This window comes from Nothobranchius furzeri, chromosome 17 (assembly GCF_043380555.1).
Source record: "Nothobranchius furzeri strain GRZ-AD chromosome 17, NfurGRZ-RIMD1, whole genome shotgun sequence".
NCBI lineage: Eukaryota > Metazoa > Chordata > Actinopteri > Cyprinodontiformes > Nothobranchiidae > Nothobranchius > Nothobranchius furzeri.
The window spans coordinates 37593660-37614119 of NC_091757.1; the positions used below are offsets into that span (position 1 = coordinate 37593660).

General features: G+C 43.4%; 1 protein-coding gene across 4 annotated transcripts in view; it reads left to right on the forward strand.

Moving 5' to 3' along the window:
• LOC107393710 (tetratricopeptide repeat protein 28) overlaps positions 1–20460 on the forward strand; it is a 264696-nt gene that overhangs the window by 157614 nt on the left and 86622 nt on the right. For all 4 annotated transcript variants that reach the window (XM_054731384.2, XM_054731385.2, XM_054731386.2 and 1 more), the window contains 2 exons: positions 5836–5983; positions 15131–15403. In XM_054731384.2, coding sequence (XP_054587359.2) covers positions 5836–5983; positions 15131–15403 — 421 coding nt within the window. The remainder of the gene's footprint in view (positions 1–5835; positions 5984–15130; positions 15404–20460) is intronic.

Below are 20460 nucleotides of genomic sequence, written 5' to 3' on the forward strand. Positions count from 1 at the left end.
GGGAGATGGTAATAGACATGCAGCTGTATCATGATTCTCTCCATGTGACCCTGAGGCCAGAGGTTTATGTTTGACCCAAGGCAACACATGTAATGCCCTCACTACCCCCCCAGGCGAGGGTGGACCTGAGATCTCTTCAATTCAGAGGGATAAAGATCAGTGCCGGCAGGAGGATGGTGGGGATGGACAGAGTTTTGGCTTCACAAGTAAAGTTAATTAAGTGGTGTCTCGATTGGGTTTCTTCTGCGGATTTCAGCCTGTCAGCATGCAGAGCGGCGGACCCCCAAAGCAGTAATCTTTCTATTTCACTTTTTACTTCCAGCTAATTTGTCATCGCTGACAGTTATCCCTGGATCTTAAATTAAGCCGCTGACATTTTGTGTACCCTGCGAAACGACGGTGTCACCTTGAAAGTGCAGACACAAACATGTTGAAGTAATGGTGTGGTCCCGAACCGCTGAGGACACGCGGCATTTCTGGGCCAACAATGGAGGCCAGGGCGACAGCAGCTACAGTCAAAGAGCAAACAAGCAGAGGGAAGAGAAGTGGCTATTTTTCCTGTGACGTTATTAGTGTTAATGTAATTTCAGCACCCCGACCTGAGAGGAAAGCTGATCTTAAGTATGTGTTTGTTGGAGAGCCGGGTGGTTTTCTGGAGGGGATATTGATGTATTTTTCCCCGGCTTGTGTGTGTGTGTGTGTGTGTGTGTGTGTGTGTGTGTGTGTGTGTGTGTGTGTGTGTGTGTGTGTGTGTGTGTGTGTGTGTGTGTATTTGCAGCCTGCTGTCTCTGTTTGATGCAGCGATTTGGGTTCTGTTTTGTCACCAGTGGGGGCTCCGATCAGGATCAGCGTTTTGGCTCGACTTGCTCTGCAGGGATGATCAGAAATCTTCTGCAGCATCCTAAACACACTAGAGCAGAGAAGGGTGTGGCTGCTGTCTGAGATGAGCAGCCTGTATTGATTTCCACATGTCAGTGTGCCTTTATTATTGCTGATCACCGATCAGGCCACGGTGAGCAACGCGGATGCCTCGAGCTGATGGAGCGCAGCTGGAGCGATCGCCGCAGAAAGCAACTGCCTCCGTTGTGTACGAGAGGATTTGCCTTTGGTTTAGAGAGATGTCGTCGTCGTCGTTGCTGAGCTTTTATAGCTCTGAACGTGTGGCAGAAAAAGGCCTCAGCTGCTTGTAAAGAAGCCAAATGTATGAGTGAGTTTCCAGCCTCTCTGTCTCTGAATCCAAGTGTTTACAAGTTCACTTGGAAATCAGACTTGTTCCAAAACACAAAAGCACCAGGAAAGGCTGAACAAATGCATCTCACATCCCATACAAAACATTTGAACATAAAAGCCACGCCAAAGGCGACTTTGCTGGTGTTTGCGTGAGTTCATGAGCAAGGTGTCCCAGGATTCAGGGTGAATGTGCATTCAACTTTTAAAAAGTAAAATACAACTACAGCTGATTAACTTTTGGAGTCAACCTGGTTTAAGAAGGTTGTCACAGCTAATCTGAACAACAACTAAAAGGATCCTGCTATCTTAAATGTCATTATGCTTTTGAGATTTGACCAACGCTCCTTGTGTCTCTTTAAGGAAGCCTCTAACTTCATTTTAGCAATCAAGGTTTATGAAGTTGGCTTTCTTCATCTCTTCAGCCTAAATGAAAACTTTTTGCACACTAACGTTCTTCAGGAGGAATGTTGATTGTGTCGTCTTGATATTACTCACCCTGCTAATTGTTCAAAGCCTTATGATGGAAAAAAGCATTTTGTCAACCGTTCCTTCCATCATCTGTTCCGCTTGTTCCTCAGTAGGGTTGCAAGTTAGCTGGTGCATGTTGTGTCTACCACTAGAAGGCAGCGTAGGAGAGGAGAACGTAGGTAGGAGAGAAAAAGAAGAAGTGATTAGAGCAGCTAGGATGGATGCCTGATACTGCCACATTTGATGTAGGTTCGAATAAAGCTTGGAGAAGGAATTCTGGCCTACACGGGATACTTTCTGATATAACTGCGGACCATAACAGTGTCCAACTCTAGTCGTCACCATGTGAGAGGCGGAGGGCAGGTCTCCAGTCCACAAGGACACACAGAAACAACCATTCACACACTCCTTGGGACAATTTAGATGCTCCACAAAAACATTAGATGCATCTGTGGGAGGAAACCAGATCACCCTGAGAAAACCCGCATGCAGAGGGATAACATGCACAGAAAGGCCATAGCTGGGATTCAAACCTGCAGCTTTCTCGCTGCTGGCAGCAGTGCTACGAACTGCACCACTATGCAGCTAAAAACAGCTTGTCGAAGTATTGACTTCCTTCTTTAAGCTCGTTAGCTGCACATCCCGAACAGGAAAACGACAAGTGCAAACACAGACATGTTCCCTGGAGCTGACAACACCCCTGGGTGTTCTAGTGAGCTGAAGAGGGGCCTGAGAAGGACATATGCCGGGACGTTAATCCGCTAAAAGAAAAAGCAGAGCTCCAAACAGCAGGTGTTGAGCCAAACTAACAATCTTAATCTTGTCAACTTTCTATTCAGCTGTTCTGACTCTGAGCCTCATTGTGAACAACAGAGCTGTCATTGGGAGAAAATTGTCCATGTTTCATTATAAGTGTCTTGTTAGTGCAAAAGAAAGCACACGCAGTGATGTGCATGAGGTTTTTTTCCCCCCTTTGGCTTGCATGTACCGTGTGTGTGTGAGTGTTGCTCTCCCACTGTGCGTAGTGAAGTGTGTTGAAGAGATTTTTTGCATCATTTCCTTCTTCCTCCTAAGCATTAAACATGAATATTTAAAACTACATCAAACAAGCATTCATGAAATATTAAAATGTTCAAAAACGAAGAAAAGCTTTTATCATCTCTCTCTCTCAAGTGTTTTGTAGTCTCTCTGTCGCTCTTGTTCTTTTTTTCATACACACACCTTCACACACATCCTGACGGACGTGCGAATTAACACACCTTTTGAATTTAACCCACAAGTACAGAAGACAAACCTTCCTGCTGGATTCCCTCTACTCTGGTATCAGCACGTTGCTGCATTCAGCATAAGAAGCAAAGATGGGGGAAGGTTAAATAATTTACTCAAATGGATTTTTTTTTCTTCGTTGGCAAAACAAATCATTAAAAGCTTCGTTTTGGGGAAGTTGTACAAGATGCGTCACATTTCACGGCAGGGCATTGCAAAGCGTTTTAGGAGAGCTTTGCTTTGGCGAGCGATTCTCCGTCATGCATCCTGTTCAAGAGAGATGCATTTGGCTGAAAGATTAAGCACTCACTTATACTATTTAATTTTGTTTCTAATGCTATATGCTTACAAGGCAAAGTTAATCTGTGGAGTGCTCGCTCTTCCCCTTACCCCCCTCTGCCGTATTACTCTCAATCTCTTTCGCTCAATTTGTCTTTCTGTCTGGCTAAAACCTCCAGGCTGTGCTAATCACTGTAGCAGCAGCTCTAAGCAGATGCTGCTGTATTTGGAGAAAAAAAATCCTGTTAAGTGTGAATTTAAAAAATGTAGAAAAACTAGCTCTCGTCGCTGAAATTGCTCCATAGTCAGTAGCAGCTGACTTGTTTGGGCTTCTGCTCGAATGTAGCCATTTCGGTAAAACTGATCTTTGTTCCCTAAATGAATCACCTCCGGTTTATCTTTCTCTCCTTCGGTATCGGTATTGTTGTGAGTTTATGGTCAGTCGTACTGATGTTAAATGAAGGAAGCCCTATTTGTCAGCAGGCCTGTGATTGGACATGGTGGCTCATACGACGGTGGCGCAGTGGTTAGCGCTGTTGCCTCACAGCACAAAGGTTGCAGGTTCGAAACTCGGCTCGGCTGCGGCCTTTCTGCGTGGAGTTGCGCGTTCTCCCCATGCATGCGTGGGTTTCCTCCACAGATCACAACATGCCCTATAGGTTATAAATTGTAAGTCGCTTTGGATAAAAGCGTCTCCTAAATAAATAAACATAAACATAATGCGTTTGTCGTTGTGAAACCACATGATGTAATTTAAAAGCAATGGGAGATTAATGAACACAGAGGCCCAGTAGGGCTCAACAGCACATTGATTCTGTCATTTTTGTCATGCTGTGCTCATTTAAAATAAATATTTTTTCTCGTTTATTCTGTGCTTGTTTTAATTCTCATTCCCTTATGTGGGACAGGTACACGCTGCAACTCCTGAAGCCAAACCTTATTTTCTCCATATTTTTCCCTCCCTGTTTGCCTGAGTAGGGGCCCGTTGCTTAAGGGAATAAAAAGGAGAGCAGTCATATTGCAGACTAAATCTAATCAAAGACAGAAGTGCCTTTGAATGTCTTTTGTTCCCTTGGGCAAAGTGTTTTTGTGGGCCTATCGGTTCTAACTGCTGCATCCTGCTCAAACTCCTCCATTTTTAAAATGCAATTAATATCGAGCAGGTACCCCGGCCTGTGCTCCCATCATACGATCCCAGAGTCGGAACAGAGGTTAATGCTTTGAATTTAATCTCTGTCCTCGTCGTTTTTAAGTCGAGTTGCATTGCGAGAAAGGGGAAATGGAACTGTTGGGGGCGGACATGCGGAGGAGGAGGGGTGCAGTCAGTCTGGAGAGAGATTGGTGGTTAGAGCGGAGCTCAGACGGAAGCAAAATTAATTACTGGTCTCCATAAATTCAATGTCATGTCTCATTTTCTTTAATCATTCCAGCCTTTCTCACTTCCTAGTGGTTCTAACTGAGGGGCTTGGGAAGACTAATGAAAAGGCCTCTTAGATGCTAATGGCAAATTAGCCTTCGTGTCACTTTTAGAGGCTGAGTGGAGGGACTGCCTCCTCGTCAAGGATATGGTGAGGTGGCAGTCTGGACTTCTGCCTCCACTTTGTCGCTTCCACATGCGGTCGTTTCCTTATGCCACACTTCTTCTCCCAAGATTCACGGCTGTGATTGTGTGTTTCTCAGACCAAAGCCAAGATCTCACTGCTCAGTGAGGCAGTTTGCTTTCCCTTTGAGGGATTAGCGGTTTGGATTGTGAATAATCACGTTTCATCTCTCTTGTTTTGGTCGTTACTCAGCTGGACCGAAGTCAGATTTAACAACTCACTTGGATTATTGTCCGATCAGGCCTCAGACACAAACAAATGAAGTCACATGCTTGAAGAAAAGCATTTTTCCCTCTGTCTCTGACTCTAAAATGACACGCCGAAAGAAAAAATAAGACATGGCATGGCTTTAGATCTCAGAGGCAGCATCTGTTTTCAGTTTCATTCTGTTCCAAAACACTCCCATCTCTCACAGAAAGATACAATATGTCACAAGTTGCATAGTTTGCCACTTTGTTTGAAATTCAAAGCTTCATAAATAAATGACCGAATGACAAATCTGTTTAATTTCTGTCTGTCTGAGGAGCCGCTCTCAGTCTCCAGCCAGTCGTGTCTAGAAGCTGCATCCTGTCATGGAGAATTGTACGATCTGGGGTATTAATGAGTGTTTCTGAGGGCTCTAGACAGCCTCCAGTAGGTTGCTTTGACTCATCTTCATTTTACTCCTGCAGCTGACTCTCTCAGCAAACAGGAGAGAAAAAAATCAAATAGCCAAACAACAGTTGTTCTCGAGGCGGCAGCCAGCCAGAGTCCAACACGTGCAATTATGTAAAACTTATAATCCAATTAACAAGCACAAAAAACCTCACTGATCGTTCTATAATGGGAATACAAAGCTGAGAGGTGCCATGTTCAGGAAGCTGCTCATGTGTAAAAAATCCAAATGGCGTGAAATGAGTGTGTCTGGTAATGTGTTTGAATAAAAACCCCATGCTGCGGCAGTCCACCAGAGCGCTGATCACTCTCTCTCTTCCTCTTTTTTTCTTCACAGGCATACTTCCGACAGGGTGTTGCCCTTCAGTACCTTGGTCGCCATGCCGACGCGCTGGCCGCCTTTGCCTCCGGGCTGGCCCAAGACCCCAAGAGCCTTCAGCTACTTGTGGGCATGGTCGAAGCTGCAATGAAGTCGCCGCTACGAGGTGAGAAATGTAGCAGCCGAGGACGTGTGCCCGTTTCAGCTCATTTTCGTGTCACCATCTGCGCTTCACTTCCTCTGCGTGTTTTATCCTACAGCCGTCTCTCAGATAATCCTGATTCTGTCAGCCCATACGCCTGTTGGGGTGACTTTACCTGTCAGTTTTTTTTCAAGTTGTCCAATAGGGAGGCCGCCTCTATCTGTCTATCTTTTTCTTCTTTGTATCTGATTGTTGGTGTCAAGTACTCTACAGCATGATGCCTGCAGCTTCAGCACATTTTATCGTCAGTCAGGCTGATCACACAAACAGATACTCTCTTATCTTAATGAGCATCGGACATTGATGCTGTTGTGTTTCTCTGCCTTTATGGAAGAACTTTGGTTTCCTAAAGCCAGTAGGCTCAGCATCCCTGAGGGAGTTTCAAAAAATCTCTTTAAATGTTTGAGTTGTGAGAGAGCATGAACATTGGAAAGTGCTTTGGATGCCTTTAAAAGTACAAAATAAATCCAGTCCATTATTATTATTGTGACTATCTTTTTTCTCGACGTTTTTTCTGTCCATAGGCCCGTTTCCGCTATAAGAACTTAAAGGTCAAGTTTTCTTAAACATATTTCATTATTATTTAAAAAAAATCTTTTTTATATTTAAATGTTTTTGTTTTTGTGAAGCGACTCATGATTTTTATCTTGAGGGGCGCTGTATAAAAGATGGTTTTCTTTCTTTTACTTGTGTGTTTATTCATGTGCAGGAATGAGTGTCCTGTAAGTCATTCTGTGGGGCGAAAAGCTCAGATGCCCCTGTGTGAGGATGAGGTGGACAGCTGGGGGAGAAAGGGGAAGCAGACAGCAAGATTTGGAGTCTATATCCTGACATTTGGACATCTTCCCTCTGATTGGCTAACAGCAACATGACTACCACCGAGTCCGTTTGTTGATGTTTTATCTCCACAAGTAACACAAGTCTGAAGGAGTTCTGCAGCGTGGTGGAGTTGCTAATGCTAACAATTAGCTTCTACTTGGCTGAGACGTTCTTTGCTGTTTCCTGGGCGCTAAACCAGCTACAACCTTCCCCGTCGTGAGTCAAGATGGGTGAGTCTGGCTAACTTCTACCTACGTCCTCAAACAGGAGCGTCTGAGCTTTTTATTCCCCAGAGAACAACTTCCAAGCCATTGATTCCTACTACAGACGACTGCAAATGTATGAAAAATAGGAGTAAACTTGATCTTTAGGGTTATTTTACCAGATCTGCACCATATGTGTGTGTCTTATTTTCTCCAGCTGGTCCGACAGAATCACTTCTGAGTATCTGAAATGGGGTGTGTCCTCAGAATTGGCCCAGTAAAGTCACTGGGCAGGAGTTGTGGTTAACTCATGCTGATTGGTTGTAACTGAGAGGGAAATTATATTGGGTGGCATCACAAATCAACCAGCATTTGTAAAATTGGAAGAGTTGCTGTTGTGGAATGGAAGGGAAAAGCAAGTAAGCACAGTTCATGCTGCTTTAAAATAGCTATTTCTAAATTCCAAATGCTAAAAATGCAACGGAAATGCCCCCGCAACGCCGCAATTTTAGTCGCTTTGTTTCGTCATACAGATTGTAATAAAAATGTGGCGCCTTTTCTGGTCATTGAATGCCACTTTTGATGTCACACAACAACTATCACCGTCTCCAGAATGGATTACCTTAAGGCGTACTTTGACATAATTAAACTGTTTTAATGGTATGAGTGTTTGTTGATGACTTTTGGAGCTTATCAGTGATGCCACTCACTGCCAAAATAGTTGCGATAGTGTGACGTCTTACCAAAGTCCCGGACGGGCCGATTCTGTATGGCGCTCCAGTGGCTGAGAGGACCAAGCCAGCAGATTCTCCTAGTCACCTTCCCTCCTTCCACAAATGAACTCTTATAGAGGAAACGTGACTCATGTATTAGTTGTCACACACACACCCTGGGGGAGCGGTGAGCTGCAGACACAGCCATGCTGAGGATCCATTTGGTGGTCATTTGCCACCATCTAGAGTGAAAAGACTTTCAAATATCTGTGCAGCGGGTGGGAGTCAGTGGGTAGAGCAGATGTTGTGATCTACAGTACCTGTGTGGTGTACATGGAAATACTAGACACAGCTGTCACTCACCCATCAGCCCACTGGACCGGTTAACTATCTGCTTTAAAGAGTTTCCTTCTTTTCCCCGTGGCATGGTTTTGAACATGTTCAGAACAATTGGCAATACAAATAATCTCTGAAAATATAGTAAATGGTTCTGTATTTGTATAGCAACTTCTTAGGGTTCTACAGCCCCCCCCCCCCCCCCCCCCCCCCCCCCCCCCCCCGGTGCCTCACAACACAATCAGTCATGAGGTGGTGATGAGCTACATTGTAGCCACAGCTGCCCTGGGGAGCACTGACAGAGGCAAGGCCTGCTGAACACAGACACCACCGGTCCCTCCAACTACCACCAGCAGGCATGGTGGGTTAAGTGTCTTGCTCAAGGACACAACAGCAGCATTCTCTGGTCGGAGCCGAGATCAAACCTGCAACCTTCCAACTACTGGACAACCCGCTTTACCTCCTGAGCTGCTGCTTTTCCTAAAATAATAGGGACATGCATCTGGAATCTCGAACCTTTCTCAGTTTAGCTTCCATCATTTTAAACTTGAGACAACTTTGTGAACAATTTGAAACACATTTAAGATTTTTTTTTATTTTATTTTATTTTTTTACTACAATGTGGCAGTTTTTCTGCAATCCTGCCAAATACCCCATGTCACCCATTTTACAATGGAAAATTCCCACGTTTTTGTTTTTCCAGCTGACTACAAAGTTGCAGTCCAGCGAGACCGAAGTGAAGCAAATCTTTCCATTCTCGCAACTAAATCTGAAAAAAAAAAAAACACTAGCAATTATTCATTTTGGGTTCACATTGGTAAATGTAATTATCCAATTAGCCTCAGTTTTACCTTTGATGTCTCTACTGGTTATTTATAACTCCTCAATGTCAACGGTGTACAAGACCCCCCCCCCCCCCCTTTGCCAAACGGGACAGACTCTGTGGCCTTATGTAGTTTTGCTTTATGATTCAACAATTTGTGGAGTATGCAGTGATGTTCTGCTGCAAGTGAGAAATAAACTGATGACATCATCTCTCTGAATATTTGTGTGCAGATACAAAATACGTAGGAAAGGACAGTTAAAAAAGAAGGGCCCATCTTGGCTTACCTGATCTTTTGAACCTGCCACTAGGACCAAAACAAGCAACGAGTTTGGGTGTAAGCCCAGACCGGTGCATTGTGGACCTGAATGGATCTTCTCAGTAGGAGATGGCCAATGTTTAGCCCAAGCTACTTAATCTCCTAATTGTTTACCATATTCCCCAAAGTGCCAGGAAACCTCCTGAGGACCTAATCCAAGGTGTGTGGAGGAGAGGTAGCTAGGCCAGAGGATTAAGAACAATGATCCTCTCAATGGGGCTCTTGGCACAAGAGGATGCTAATCAATGCTACGCCAGCAAACATGGAGGATAATCGGAGATAATGGCTTCAAAAGCAATGTTAAGAGAGCATGTAGATGTGAAGTGCTTCCTTTCCTTCAGGCGCATCACTTCTGCTGCTCTAACTGGAGTTAGGGAGTTGGCTGAAATTAGAAAAGTTTGATTTGTTACTTTAAACCAGGGGTCCTCGATTATAATGAAGCAGGACAACACCTGTCCCCCTCCAGCTCGGCTGTGTGACTGCACTAACCTGTCCTGTGTGACCCTCACCATGTAACCCTCATGTCCATGCTGTCTCTGGAGGAGCAGATAGGAGACAAGATCTCCTGTAACTTAAAATGAACCAAAGCTTCCTCCCAGTTTCTCTTTAAGCTGAATTTAACATCAGTTTATCATCATGAAACAAAAGAATAAAGTGGAACAAGAATTTCTATATTCTATTTCTCTCTCCTTTTAACTTATCCGTGTCCCTAAATAAAAGAGACGGATGATCATGCTGCAGCCGCCGTCACTCACCCCGTTCCCTCCCCAAGACCGGACCTCCCGACATCACAGCATTCGGTCTGAGCGCTTCCAGGAGAAACAATAATGAAATTATGAAAATAATAATGCGTGTTTGGAGGAGTGTCCTCCGATCCTCTCGCGCATGAGCAGTCAATCTCCCGCTCTCTCTGTCTCAGTCGCTGATCGAGCGAGCGGAGCGCATCGCGCAACAACCCGCTCAATTAACATAATTTACGGCCCAAATCCAACAGAACCGGTCGGGCTGATTCGATTCGGGTTCGGTCTCAGGTTACAACTCCAGCGCTCAGCCCTGCAGTACCACAAAAAGGCAGATCAAAGTTTCCTACCCAGTAAATGGAGAACACCGCTCTGACAGATGTGGATGCTGCGCTGGTGCCGCCGTTAAAATAACAAAACCACATTCCACTATAATTGATTATGGTACTCTTCTATGATGCAAAACCGTTTATGCCTGCATCTCATGCATTGATTATTTGATTATTTTCCTCAGCTCTGTCCTAAACCTCCCGGTCGGCCATCGGGGGTGGGGGGTGCGCGTGGGGTTTGGGGGGCCACAAAGAGGGCTCGCGGGCTGGACGTGACCCGCGGGCCGCCATTTGCAGACCACTGCTTTAAACTGTGTGTTGTCCCTTTAGGTGAACCCGTTTGTGGGCAAAAACAATTATGCCGTACTTAGAGGAACTTGTATTTTGTTTCTCATTACACATCAAGTCTCCTTTTCAATACATCCTCTGCAGGCTGCCCCTGTGTAAACTGTAGCTCGACATAACTGCGATGCTGCCGATCGCATCGAGCTATGATCGCTGCATTCATATCTCAGTGATTTATTTGATTACAGACATATCAACGCTATGGGATGTTTTCCGTCTACTCAGAGCTCTGTGTTTGCTGAACAGCTCCAGCTGATGATTTCATAACAAAATAAACAAATAATGAACTAGAATATACAAAAGATAAATATTGTAAAGTTGTGTATTTTAGGACTTCCTAAGCATATTTAATATGTATTTGCTACTGATTCATACTTAATTGTGATTTTCTATCAGCATTTGAATCATATAGAGTTTAGCTCGCGGCTAAGACCAGTTCAGTCTCACTTTGTTCCTTTTATCGTACTTCTGTCTCTTTGTATCTGCAACTTCTAATGATCTTGGCCCCAGTTTTCCTCTGATTGTCTATTAGGATTATTGAATGGGCTCTGAGAAACTAGCTTCTCACAGTTTTAGACACTTGGGGTTGTTTTTTTTTAAATACCAGACGGTGCATCAGCTGTACCAATTTAAAGTTGGAGTTTATTTAAAGATAACCTCAGATAAATTATAAAAAAGCTGGTTTCTTGGTGTAATGGCTCATGTCTTTGCTATTTTCTACAGATTCTTGGCACTGCGCTGGATGTTGGCACCTCAGGTTGTGTTTGACCTGATTGTCACATTCAAACATTACGATTCATCAACATTTCTGACATGAAGTCAGCTGAGTGATCTGTCTTCTTAGTGGGTCATGTGATCAGGTGTTTAGTTGAACTCCTCTGAGCAAATGTATTCCCAAAAAATGACTTTATTCTCACATCCCCGACACCTACCATATGCATCGGCCACTTTATTCTAGGGTTATGTAGCTGCTTGTCTGTTTTATAACGGTGGCCGACATCAGTCATTAAAACTGATATTTTGTAGCATGGCGCTGGAAATCCAGCCATGGTGCGGTGTCACATCTGAGTCTATGAAAGGGAAACTCTGCTATTAGCATTAGCAACTCCAACACACAGCAGAAGCTCCTCCAGGCTTGTTTTGTTTGTGGTGGTTAAGCATCCATGTTGCAAGTCAGTGGTAGAGCCGCGCTGCTGTTATCCAGTCCTGGACGAGATGTCCAAATATCAGGAAATAGGACCCCTAATCCTGCAGAGTTCGGCTCTCCTCTGATGTGGGATTCTGCTAGTTCCTGAAACAGGTGCATCTGAGCCCCCCTGCTAAGCAGCGAATACTGCAAACGTGTTGATTAAACAAGTGTCCCACACCTGTAGCTTCTTCAGCTGTTTACTATAAATATCACAAAACAAATTATATTTCAAGGTTTTGATCAGAGAACTGTATTTAATATATGGAACAAAGCAGTATTTAAGATCAGCCGTGCCAGGACACCAGTAAACTGGAACATATTCAAGTCAAATCTTTCCTCATATTCCCAGGGGCGCATCCAGAAATTTTTGATAGGGGTGGGCAGATGGGGCCAAACACATTTTTGGGGTGGCACAAAAAATTGAACCTTGTGGTAACTCTGGGAGAGTTTAGCCTGTGGCGATGTTTTGCATTGCTCCTTTATTCTTAAAATAGCAGTACATATCCAAAACATTTTACATACATTTTACAAACACAAACATTTCAGAAAAGTACATTTCAGTTATTTAAAATGTTATTCCAAATTTAATTTACTGTTTAATTTTTTTTAGGTTAACTCACCTGTTGCTGTGTTCATAAAAAACTACGGAGATAAAAACTTTTTTTAAATGGTGAGCAGCGGAAAACATATGTATTTATTTATTCTAATAATTTATTTACTTATTAATTGTATTTTTTTATTTTGTTTTACAATTATGTCTTGAATAAACAAGATCAATATATGGTTTGACTAAACATTAATATGATTCATTAAAACTGACTTTTCCTGGGAGGGCCAGCACTTTTCTAGGGGTGGCCACCCCTTGGGGGCACCCTTGCATATTCCTTCACATTCTCGAAACTTCCCCCTGTTTTTCATTTCAGAAATCCTTTTTTGATGGAACTTTTTTTTTCTGAAAAATGAAAATCTAAAAAAATTGACATTTTGGGGAGGAGAAACTGAAAGATTAACATACTTATTTACTTATTATGATCATAAGGACAAAACTTTTCCAAAACAAATGAAGGACTCTATATTGTTTCTTCACTGAGGTATAACAGTGGTGACAAGGAACGTTACAGACATAATAGAGAATATTTATTAATATGAAATGTTTCATTCAGCTGAGATCTATCTGCTGCTAAGAAGGCTGTTTATAAAATCAATAATGTGAGAAAACAAAATGCTTTTCTGCTCTTCATCATATCTACATCATTGCTCCCAGCTAACTATAGCATAGCGCCCGCTTATTGTCTATGTGTGAGGAACAATAACTCCAGTTTTGTCTCGACTACCTGTTTATAAATGTAACAGCTGTCACAGCTTTTTAGAAAAAAAATATTTTCTCTGTGTTTGATTTATGACTCAGCTCTCGGTGTCACTCCGAAGGCAATTACAAGGTGTGAAGGGATATAATATGCATGCATTGTCTCCGTAAGCACGACATTCTGCCAAGTGTTGGAACAGAGGCGTTGCTCTTGAAAGAGCATCATCAGTTATGCTTTTGTGTGCTGGTATGGTGGTGCATCTCATAACGTGTGTATGTGTGTGTGAGTGTGTGTGTGTGTGTCAAGGTGAATAAGCACCTTTGTGGGTTTCTAAGAACGACAGCTGCTTTTTCCTTAAATGTTTGCCCACGATTTCCAAATAAGCGTTTGGTTTACAATCAAACACAAACAAAACAAAATAAAATAAACAACACATTTTTCTAATGATTTGCAAACACTTTAAAGATGTGGTTCATTCATTTAATTAATACTTTTGCAGTGCTCTCTAGTAGGAATGAACACCTTGTAAGTCGTACTCTGGGAAAAAAGCTCCGGTGCGCCTGTTTCAGGAACTAGAAAATTGCCACAGCAGAGTTGAGCTTCAGACGGTATAATTAGAGTCTTACTTCTTGATTTTTGAATGTCTCACCTCTGATTGGCTAACAGCATCGCAACCCTACCACTGATAGTTTTATACGTTCATTCTGTTTTTATTCGTAATCCATTTCTTGTTTTTGTCTTACACAGTTTATCTGACATGTTTCAGCTAGTATCTCTACCAATAATCAGAGATCGCCGGTGTTGGTGGCGTCACTTCCTTGTTTGACCCCCAGTGACACCACCAACACCGACGATCTCTGATGATGGCTGAAGATACTAGCTGAAACATGTCTACACTGTGTAAGAAAAGAATACGAAATTGTCTACCACTGACAGTTTGCTCTGCAAAGTTGATGCTTTTTCTCAACAATTAATACAAGCCTGGAAGAGTTCTGCTGTGTGGTGGCATTGCTAATGGTTAGCTTTTGCTAGTCAAGAAGACATTCTCTGCTGTTTCCTGGAAGCTAATCTAACAACTTTCTAACTTTTCAATTTATAGAATATCACTGTCTTTTTTTCAGAAGCTAATGTACGAGATAGGTGTAGGAGACTATTTTTATGTTCAACCTGCATGGAAAACTCAGTGACTCATTATAATCAGAAATACCAATTAATAATGTTTTTTCAGTGAACTACGTCTTTAATGTCATTCGGAACATGTCTTTGCCACATCTCGTGGTACTATTCACATATCTAAATATGCACACACTAGTAGAGGTGTGTACACACAGTTGGTTTTGTTAGGAAGTTTGATGTTAGTGTCTACCAGAGGTCCTTATAATCTGGAGGGGCTGTAGATCCCCGGTCCCATGTGACCCACCATTGATTAATGTCATTGTGAGTTTTCAGCCTCTTCAGAGGTCACCTTGTGTGTCGCCTTTGCTCAGCGTCCCCCTGCTACGTCCACTTTTGTGCACGGGCTGCGTTTGTTTGTTTTTTCCCCGTCACTCTTTAATCTCCATCCCAAAAGCGTCTCAAGGCCACATTACCTGAGAGAAAGGAAAATACGGTGCGGTCTTGTTATCTGGTTGGCTGGAATCTTTCTTGAATTTATGAAGCTCTGGAAATTGCCCAAGATTGCCCGAGCCATAGTGAGAGAATAGAAAAATGGCACAGACAGTGAATCAGGTTTATTGTTAAATTGTCAGAGAAAGCTGTCATTTAGTGGAACCACAGGCTGTGCTTATCCGGGCAGAGAAAAAGCAATCATTACAGGAAGAAAGTCAAATCTCAAGACACACAGCAGCCACTTTAGCCAGCTAGAACACATGTTATGCATTTACCTCAATCTACATCATGTGGTATTGTCAGTCAACATGTCAACGCAAACTGACGTTTTGATGTACGCAGTCCATTTCTGACATGTCTAACTTGTGACTCCTGCACAGGTTCTCTGGAGCCCACCTATCAGCAGCTGCAGAAGATGAAACTGGACAAAAGTCCGTTTGTGGTGGTGTCTGTGATTGGCCAGGAGCTGCTGACAGCAGGCCACCACACAGCCTCTGTTGTGGTGCTGGAAGCAGCTTTGAAGATTGGAACGTGCAGCCTGAAGCTACGTGGCTCAGTCTTCTCGGCCCTCAGCAGTGCCCACTGGTCTCTGGGCAACACGGAGAAGAGCACAGGATACATGCAGCAGGACCTGGAGGTGGCCAAGACTTTAGGTATGGCAGGAGAGGAAGTACCTTTATTCAGTTCAGTGTAATTAAAGAGATATGTTGAACTTTTCTGTGGGTACTTTTTATTAAACTCCCACCTCCGTGCTTCACTGTCAAATCTATTCGATCTTTGCAGGGTTCTTGGCAGGATGCATCCTGCAACCATCCTATGCAGAAAAAAAAATCATCTTGAGCTCATCCAATCTAGGTGTAGGCTTTCAATATTCATCAGGCATTTTTTTGATTTTTCAGCAAAGCTTAATCAATTAATGCCAACAAATAAGAAAGTAAATCTTTTTCTGGATGTCGTCCATAAACATCGACCTCATGCAGTGATTTTTACTTTGCCTGAGCTGTGACAGCAACTGTGGTTTTTAACTGAAACACTCACCTGTTTTTCACTGCTATTGCAGTAGAGCACTCTCGAAAGCTCTGATTAGACGTAGCGTGGTTTGTTCTGTACTTCCTGATTACTCTGCTGCAGCTGTTTCGTCTGCTTGATCATAATCCCAAAATACAAACTTTGATCATTATCAGTTTTGCAGCTCTGTGATCTCAAGTGTTTCCTGTTTTGTTACACTAAGTTTGGAAATTGAATAGGGCTGGGGGTAAACGATTATTTTTAAAACGATTATTCTGACGATTATTTTATCGAATAGTCGACTATTCTAATGACTATTTAGAAAATTAATCTAATGATTATTTTTCTATTGCACAATTAACAAAAACCAGAAAATCTCAAATAAATTCCTCAAAACAATTGATAAATTCTTACTGTAAGAGAATAAACACTACAGGCCTTCCATTTTGTATAACACTGCTTTTATTGTGTTGCGGTTGGTTATGTTCTGGTGACGTGTAGAACTTGGGAGTGCAGGCTGCTGCCTGAGAGGTGGTAGAAGATGGAGTGTCTCCATGCTGCTTTGTTTTGGTCACTTATGTGCGTGAGGCGAGTGGTCTTACGGGTTAAACCAAACTCAGGTGATATTTTACACTAAACCGAAAACCCACAACACTCTAAATGTAATAAAAGGGAGATCTACACCACAAAAAAGATGAACTCTAAACCAAAACGTAACAGCTTATCCCAACGCAAGAAGCTGTTAGCGAAGATGCTAACAGTAGCTTTACCAACATTAAGTTCAAGTTACCAAGTTTAAATGAACCAAAAACACCCAGCAGCAAACAGACCAGCAAGGAGGAGAGACTGCTACCACCAAAACAGCTCTCCTCATGTCTGAAAGAAGCTCCTTAATGAAGGGAGAAGCGCTCTCGGTGATTTTCTACATCTGCGATAGACACGAAGCAGCGCATCTGACCCCGGAAGTTGTTGTCCGTTGCCGGGAGACGAAGGGGCAAAACAGGAAAATAATCTAGTAGTGGACGGATGGTGTTCCGGGTCTTCTGTATTTGGCGGAGATGTTAGTGAAGGCGGAGAAGAGGGCGAACTAGAGGAAAAACAGGCAGATTCCTCCTCTATTTACAAACTCCTGGGGATGCAACAAGTGGGCGCGGTGCGTCGACTTCCGGATCTGACGTCGACACATTTTTAGAATCGAGCTGTCTACTTCGTCGAGGCTTCGCTACAGCCCTAAAATTGAATGATTTGACACTGATGTAGAAGCATGGCGTGCATTTTTATGTTCTTCAGAAGTGGAAACCTGTCGTTTTAATTCCTTACATTTTCATCCAAGGTTCTTACAGTATGTTAAATTTACTGTGATTTTCAGTTTTCCACTAATGTGTAGCCTAGACCTCAGAGCTGTTGGATCGAACCACCACTCACCACATTAGGTTTTGTTAGGCACATCTTGGGTTGCACTCCTTTTTGCCTTTTCCGCTCTAATTCTTCATGGCACAAATTCAAAAATGTGTTGAAAACATCCCTCGGCTATTCTGGTCCATATTGACATGACTTAACTCATTCACTGCAACTGACGACTAAAGTCGTCATTTTAGATCCAACCGTTCACTGCCAATGACGACTAAAGTCGTCATTTGCATTTTTTTTACTGTTTGAGCATCAGAACGAGCCCCCGCACTGAGAGAACAAACATCTCAGCCCTGAAGCCGATCTTCGTCCGCATACGTCACACGTCACATGATCAGGAAGCAGACCATCCATGTATTAGGAGATCGTTTTGGGCCGTTCCTGTAAAAAAAGGTGAGGCGTGAACCGGAAAAGCGTCTGCCGATCACAATTCAACAACGGATTATTAAAGAACGGATAACGCTCAAAACACACGGATTCTTCCTGATGTAAGAGGTGAGTCTCCTCTTTTTTTTGGTTGTTTTGGCGTCGACATCATGCTAGCGCGAAATGTTCTGTGACTCTTAAAAAAACAGTAAAAACGGTGACAAACGCTGGCAGCGAAGGCCGTTAATGATCAGGAAATGGCTGGCAGTGAATGAGTTAATCTCAAAGTTACATCCATGTTCTACTCAAGGGGCAAACTCCGCCTGCCAAAAGGGAAGCCAACACAGGAGTGACAAAACATGCAGTTTCTCCCTCGTCCACTAGGGGATGGCTCAAGAAAGGAGCAAGTTCCCATTCTTCTAAGTAAGAAATACCAACTTGATTGCAATCAATCAATCATCAATCAATCAATCAATCAATCAATCTTTATTTGTATAGCACCTTCCACTGCCTTTGCAGGAGCCCAAGGCGCTGAACATAAACTAAAGTAAAAACACAGATAGCAATTAAAAGGAGGTTAAAACAACATACAGACGTAAAAGTACCGTACAAAATGTAAACAATGAGCATATAAAACATACAATTGCTTGCAGAAATACCGTAAATCCTCTAATACAGGTATTTGACTCAAGCTCATCAACCTCCAGGCCTTTATTGGAAGGAGGGCCAGTATTAGAGGCAGGCCTCTATTTCTATTTGAGCAAAATGAACTAATGGTTCGCTGGAGTTTTTGCCAATTAAAATTGCGCCCACATTTTCAAAGTTAAACACATTTCTTTTAACAACGGTAGTTTCTGCTTCAGCCATCTCCCCCCTCCCCCTGCTTCAGCCCTCCCCCCCCTCCCCCTGCGCCGCAAACTCACTGATGCGCCTGCAGCCTCTCGGAGTTCCTGCTGCTCTAAACATTAAAATAATTATTTCATTTTCTGTTCCTCACTTCTGATTACCTTCAATGGTGTCTGTTTGTTGCAACCACCAGGTACAAAAACTAACTTGTTTTTATTTGACTATTTTTCTGTCCTGTCTGTTTATTATCTTCCTGCATCTCCTCTCAGTCCTAAAGAAAAACTGCTACCTGGGTTCATATATATTCACCTCATGAGTTACCTTTGAACTGCAGTTCTAAAAGATCTACCGACCTCAAAAACAGCGGAGCGCTCGCTGTTTGGCGGCCGTATCAGTGATCAGTGCGTCGGAGGACAAGGTGATGCGCGCAGCGCCCCACTCCACAGCATGCAGCGAAACGCATCAGGCGCAAATAAAAGACAGAAAACATTAAAGGAAATGAACCGACATGAATGATCACGTGTTAAATTAGTTTTTGAGGTGGCGACACCTGATTGTTACTGTGGCCGTGCTCAGGAGGCAGATCTACCGACCGCGAAAACAGCGGAGCGCTCCCTGCTTGGAGGCCGCATCAGTGATTTGTGCGTCGGAGGACAAGGTGAAGCGCCCCGCTCCACAGCAGCGATACACATCAGGCGCAAATAAAAGACAGAAAACATTAAAGGCAATGAACCGACATGAACGATCGCGTGTCAGTACCTACGGTCTGGCACAGCGCGTTGCCCCCCCCCCCACCCCACCCACCCCCCCGAGCGCAGGAGCTTGTCACCTGCTGACAGCAGGCTGCTGTCTTTTACGAGGGCTGCATCTTGCCGGTCATTATCATGTGACAGCGACTAGTCGACGACAGGCATAAAAAGTCACTATAGTGAAGATGACTAGTTCAGACACCCCCTACTGCTGCTCCCCAGAGTGTTCTGCAGCATAATCAGCACGTTCTCTTTGAACTTGATAGTGTAATGACCTGGCTGGGGTTGTAAGCCAGGTGCATTCTGGGTATTGTGTTATATGTGTTTCCTATCGTTCTGCTAGTTCCTATGTGCTGATTTGCGTGTTGTGTGAGTGTTATGTAAGCCACAGGGAAGGTGATGTGTGTTCTGTGGAGCCGGTTGAATTAGCATGGTTAACTGACACCGTGACTCTGTGTGGTAGGAGCGTGATAGAGAATCGTGTCTGTAGCGTTACAAAGCGTTGAAGAAAAAGCCTAATATAGGTCTGTGTGAACCTCTATTGCCTCCTGCTGGTTGATTTGGGGACTATAACCCTGCCGCTGAGACGCTCATACTTGCTTGTTACCACATTCCACCCGGCCACAATAAGAGACCGGCCATTATTCGCCTCTGCTGACTCTGACGCCGGCCAAAATTGGAGACCCGGCCTTTAATTGAATACCGGCCTGTATTAGAGGATTTACGGTAAACATGTTTACAGCATGTTACAATAAAAACACATTTTAGGTTTAGTAGGTCAAATTTGAGCATAATTTTTGTATTTTGTGATAAAACGTGTGACCTAGATGGGAGTGGTGGGAACCGCCTACTGGGCTACAATGAAGCACTTCAGAAACTTACGGGTGAGGGCATGAAGGGTCCGTCCACTATTTATACAATCTATGATTCCACAATATTTGGTTCCATTACATCCCAAAGGTTCTGGACTGGGCAGAGATCAGGTGATGGTGGAAGCTCTAGGAGTCCAGTGAACTTAATGTCATGCTCAAGAAACACATCCCAGATCAGCGGTTTACCACGTTCAAAGTTCCCTAAATCCTTGTTCTTTTCTTTGATGCTCAATTAAAATGTATCTCTGTCATGCCGTTTATTTCACCATTTAACCACAAATGGTTACATCTAGCTCAAACATTCAAGTTCACCTAAATTCAAGTAGAAGACTGACCATTTACCAGTGAAACAGTTGAGAAAAAGGGGAAAAGGGGAAACTCTTTGAAGGATGAGATAGGGAATAACTGAAAACAGAGAGCAGCGCAGACTGGCTCCACTCGTCTCACCCCCACACATTT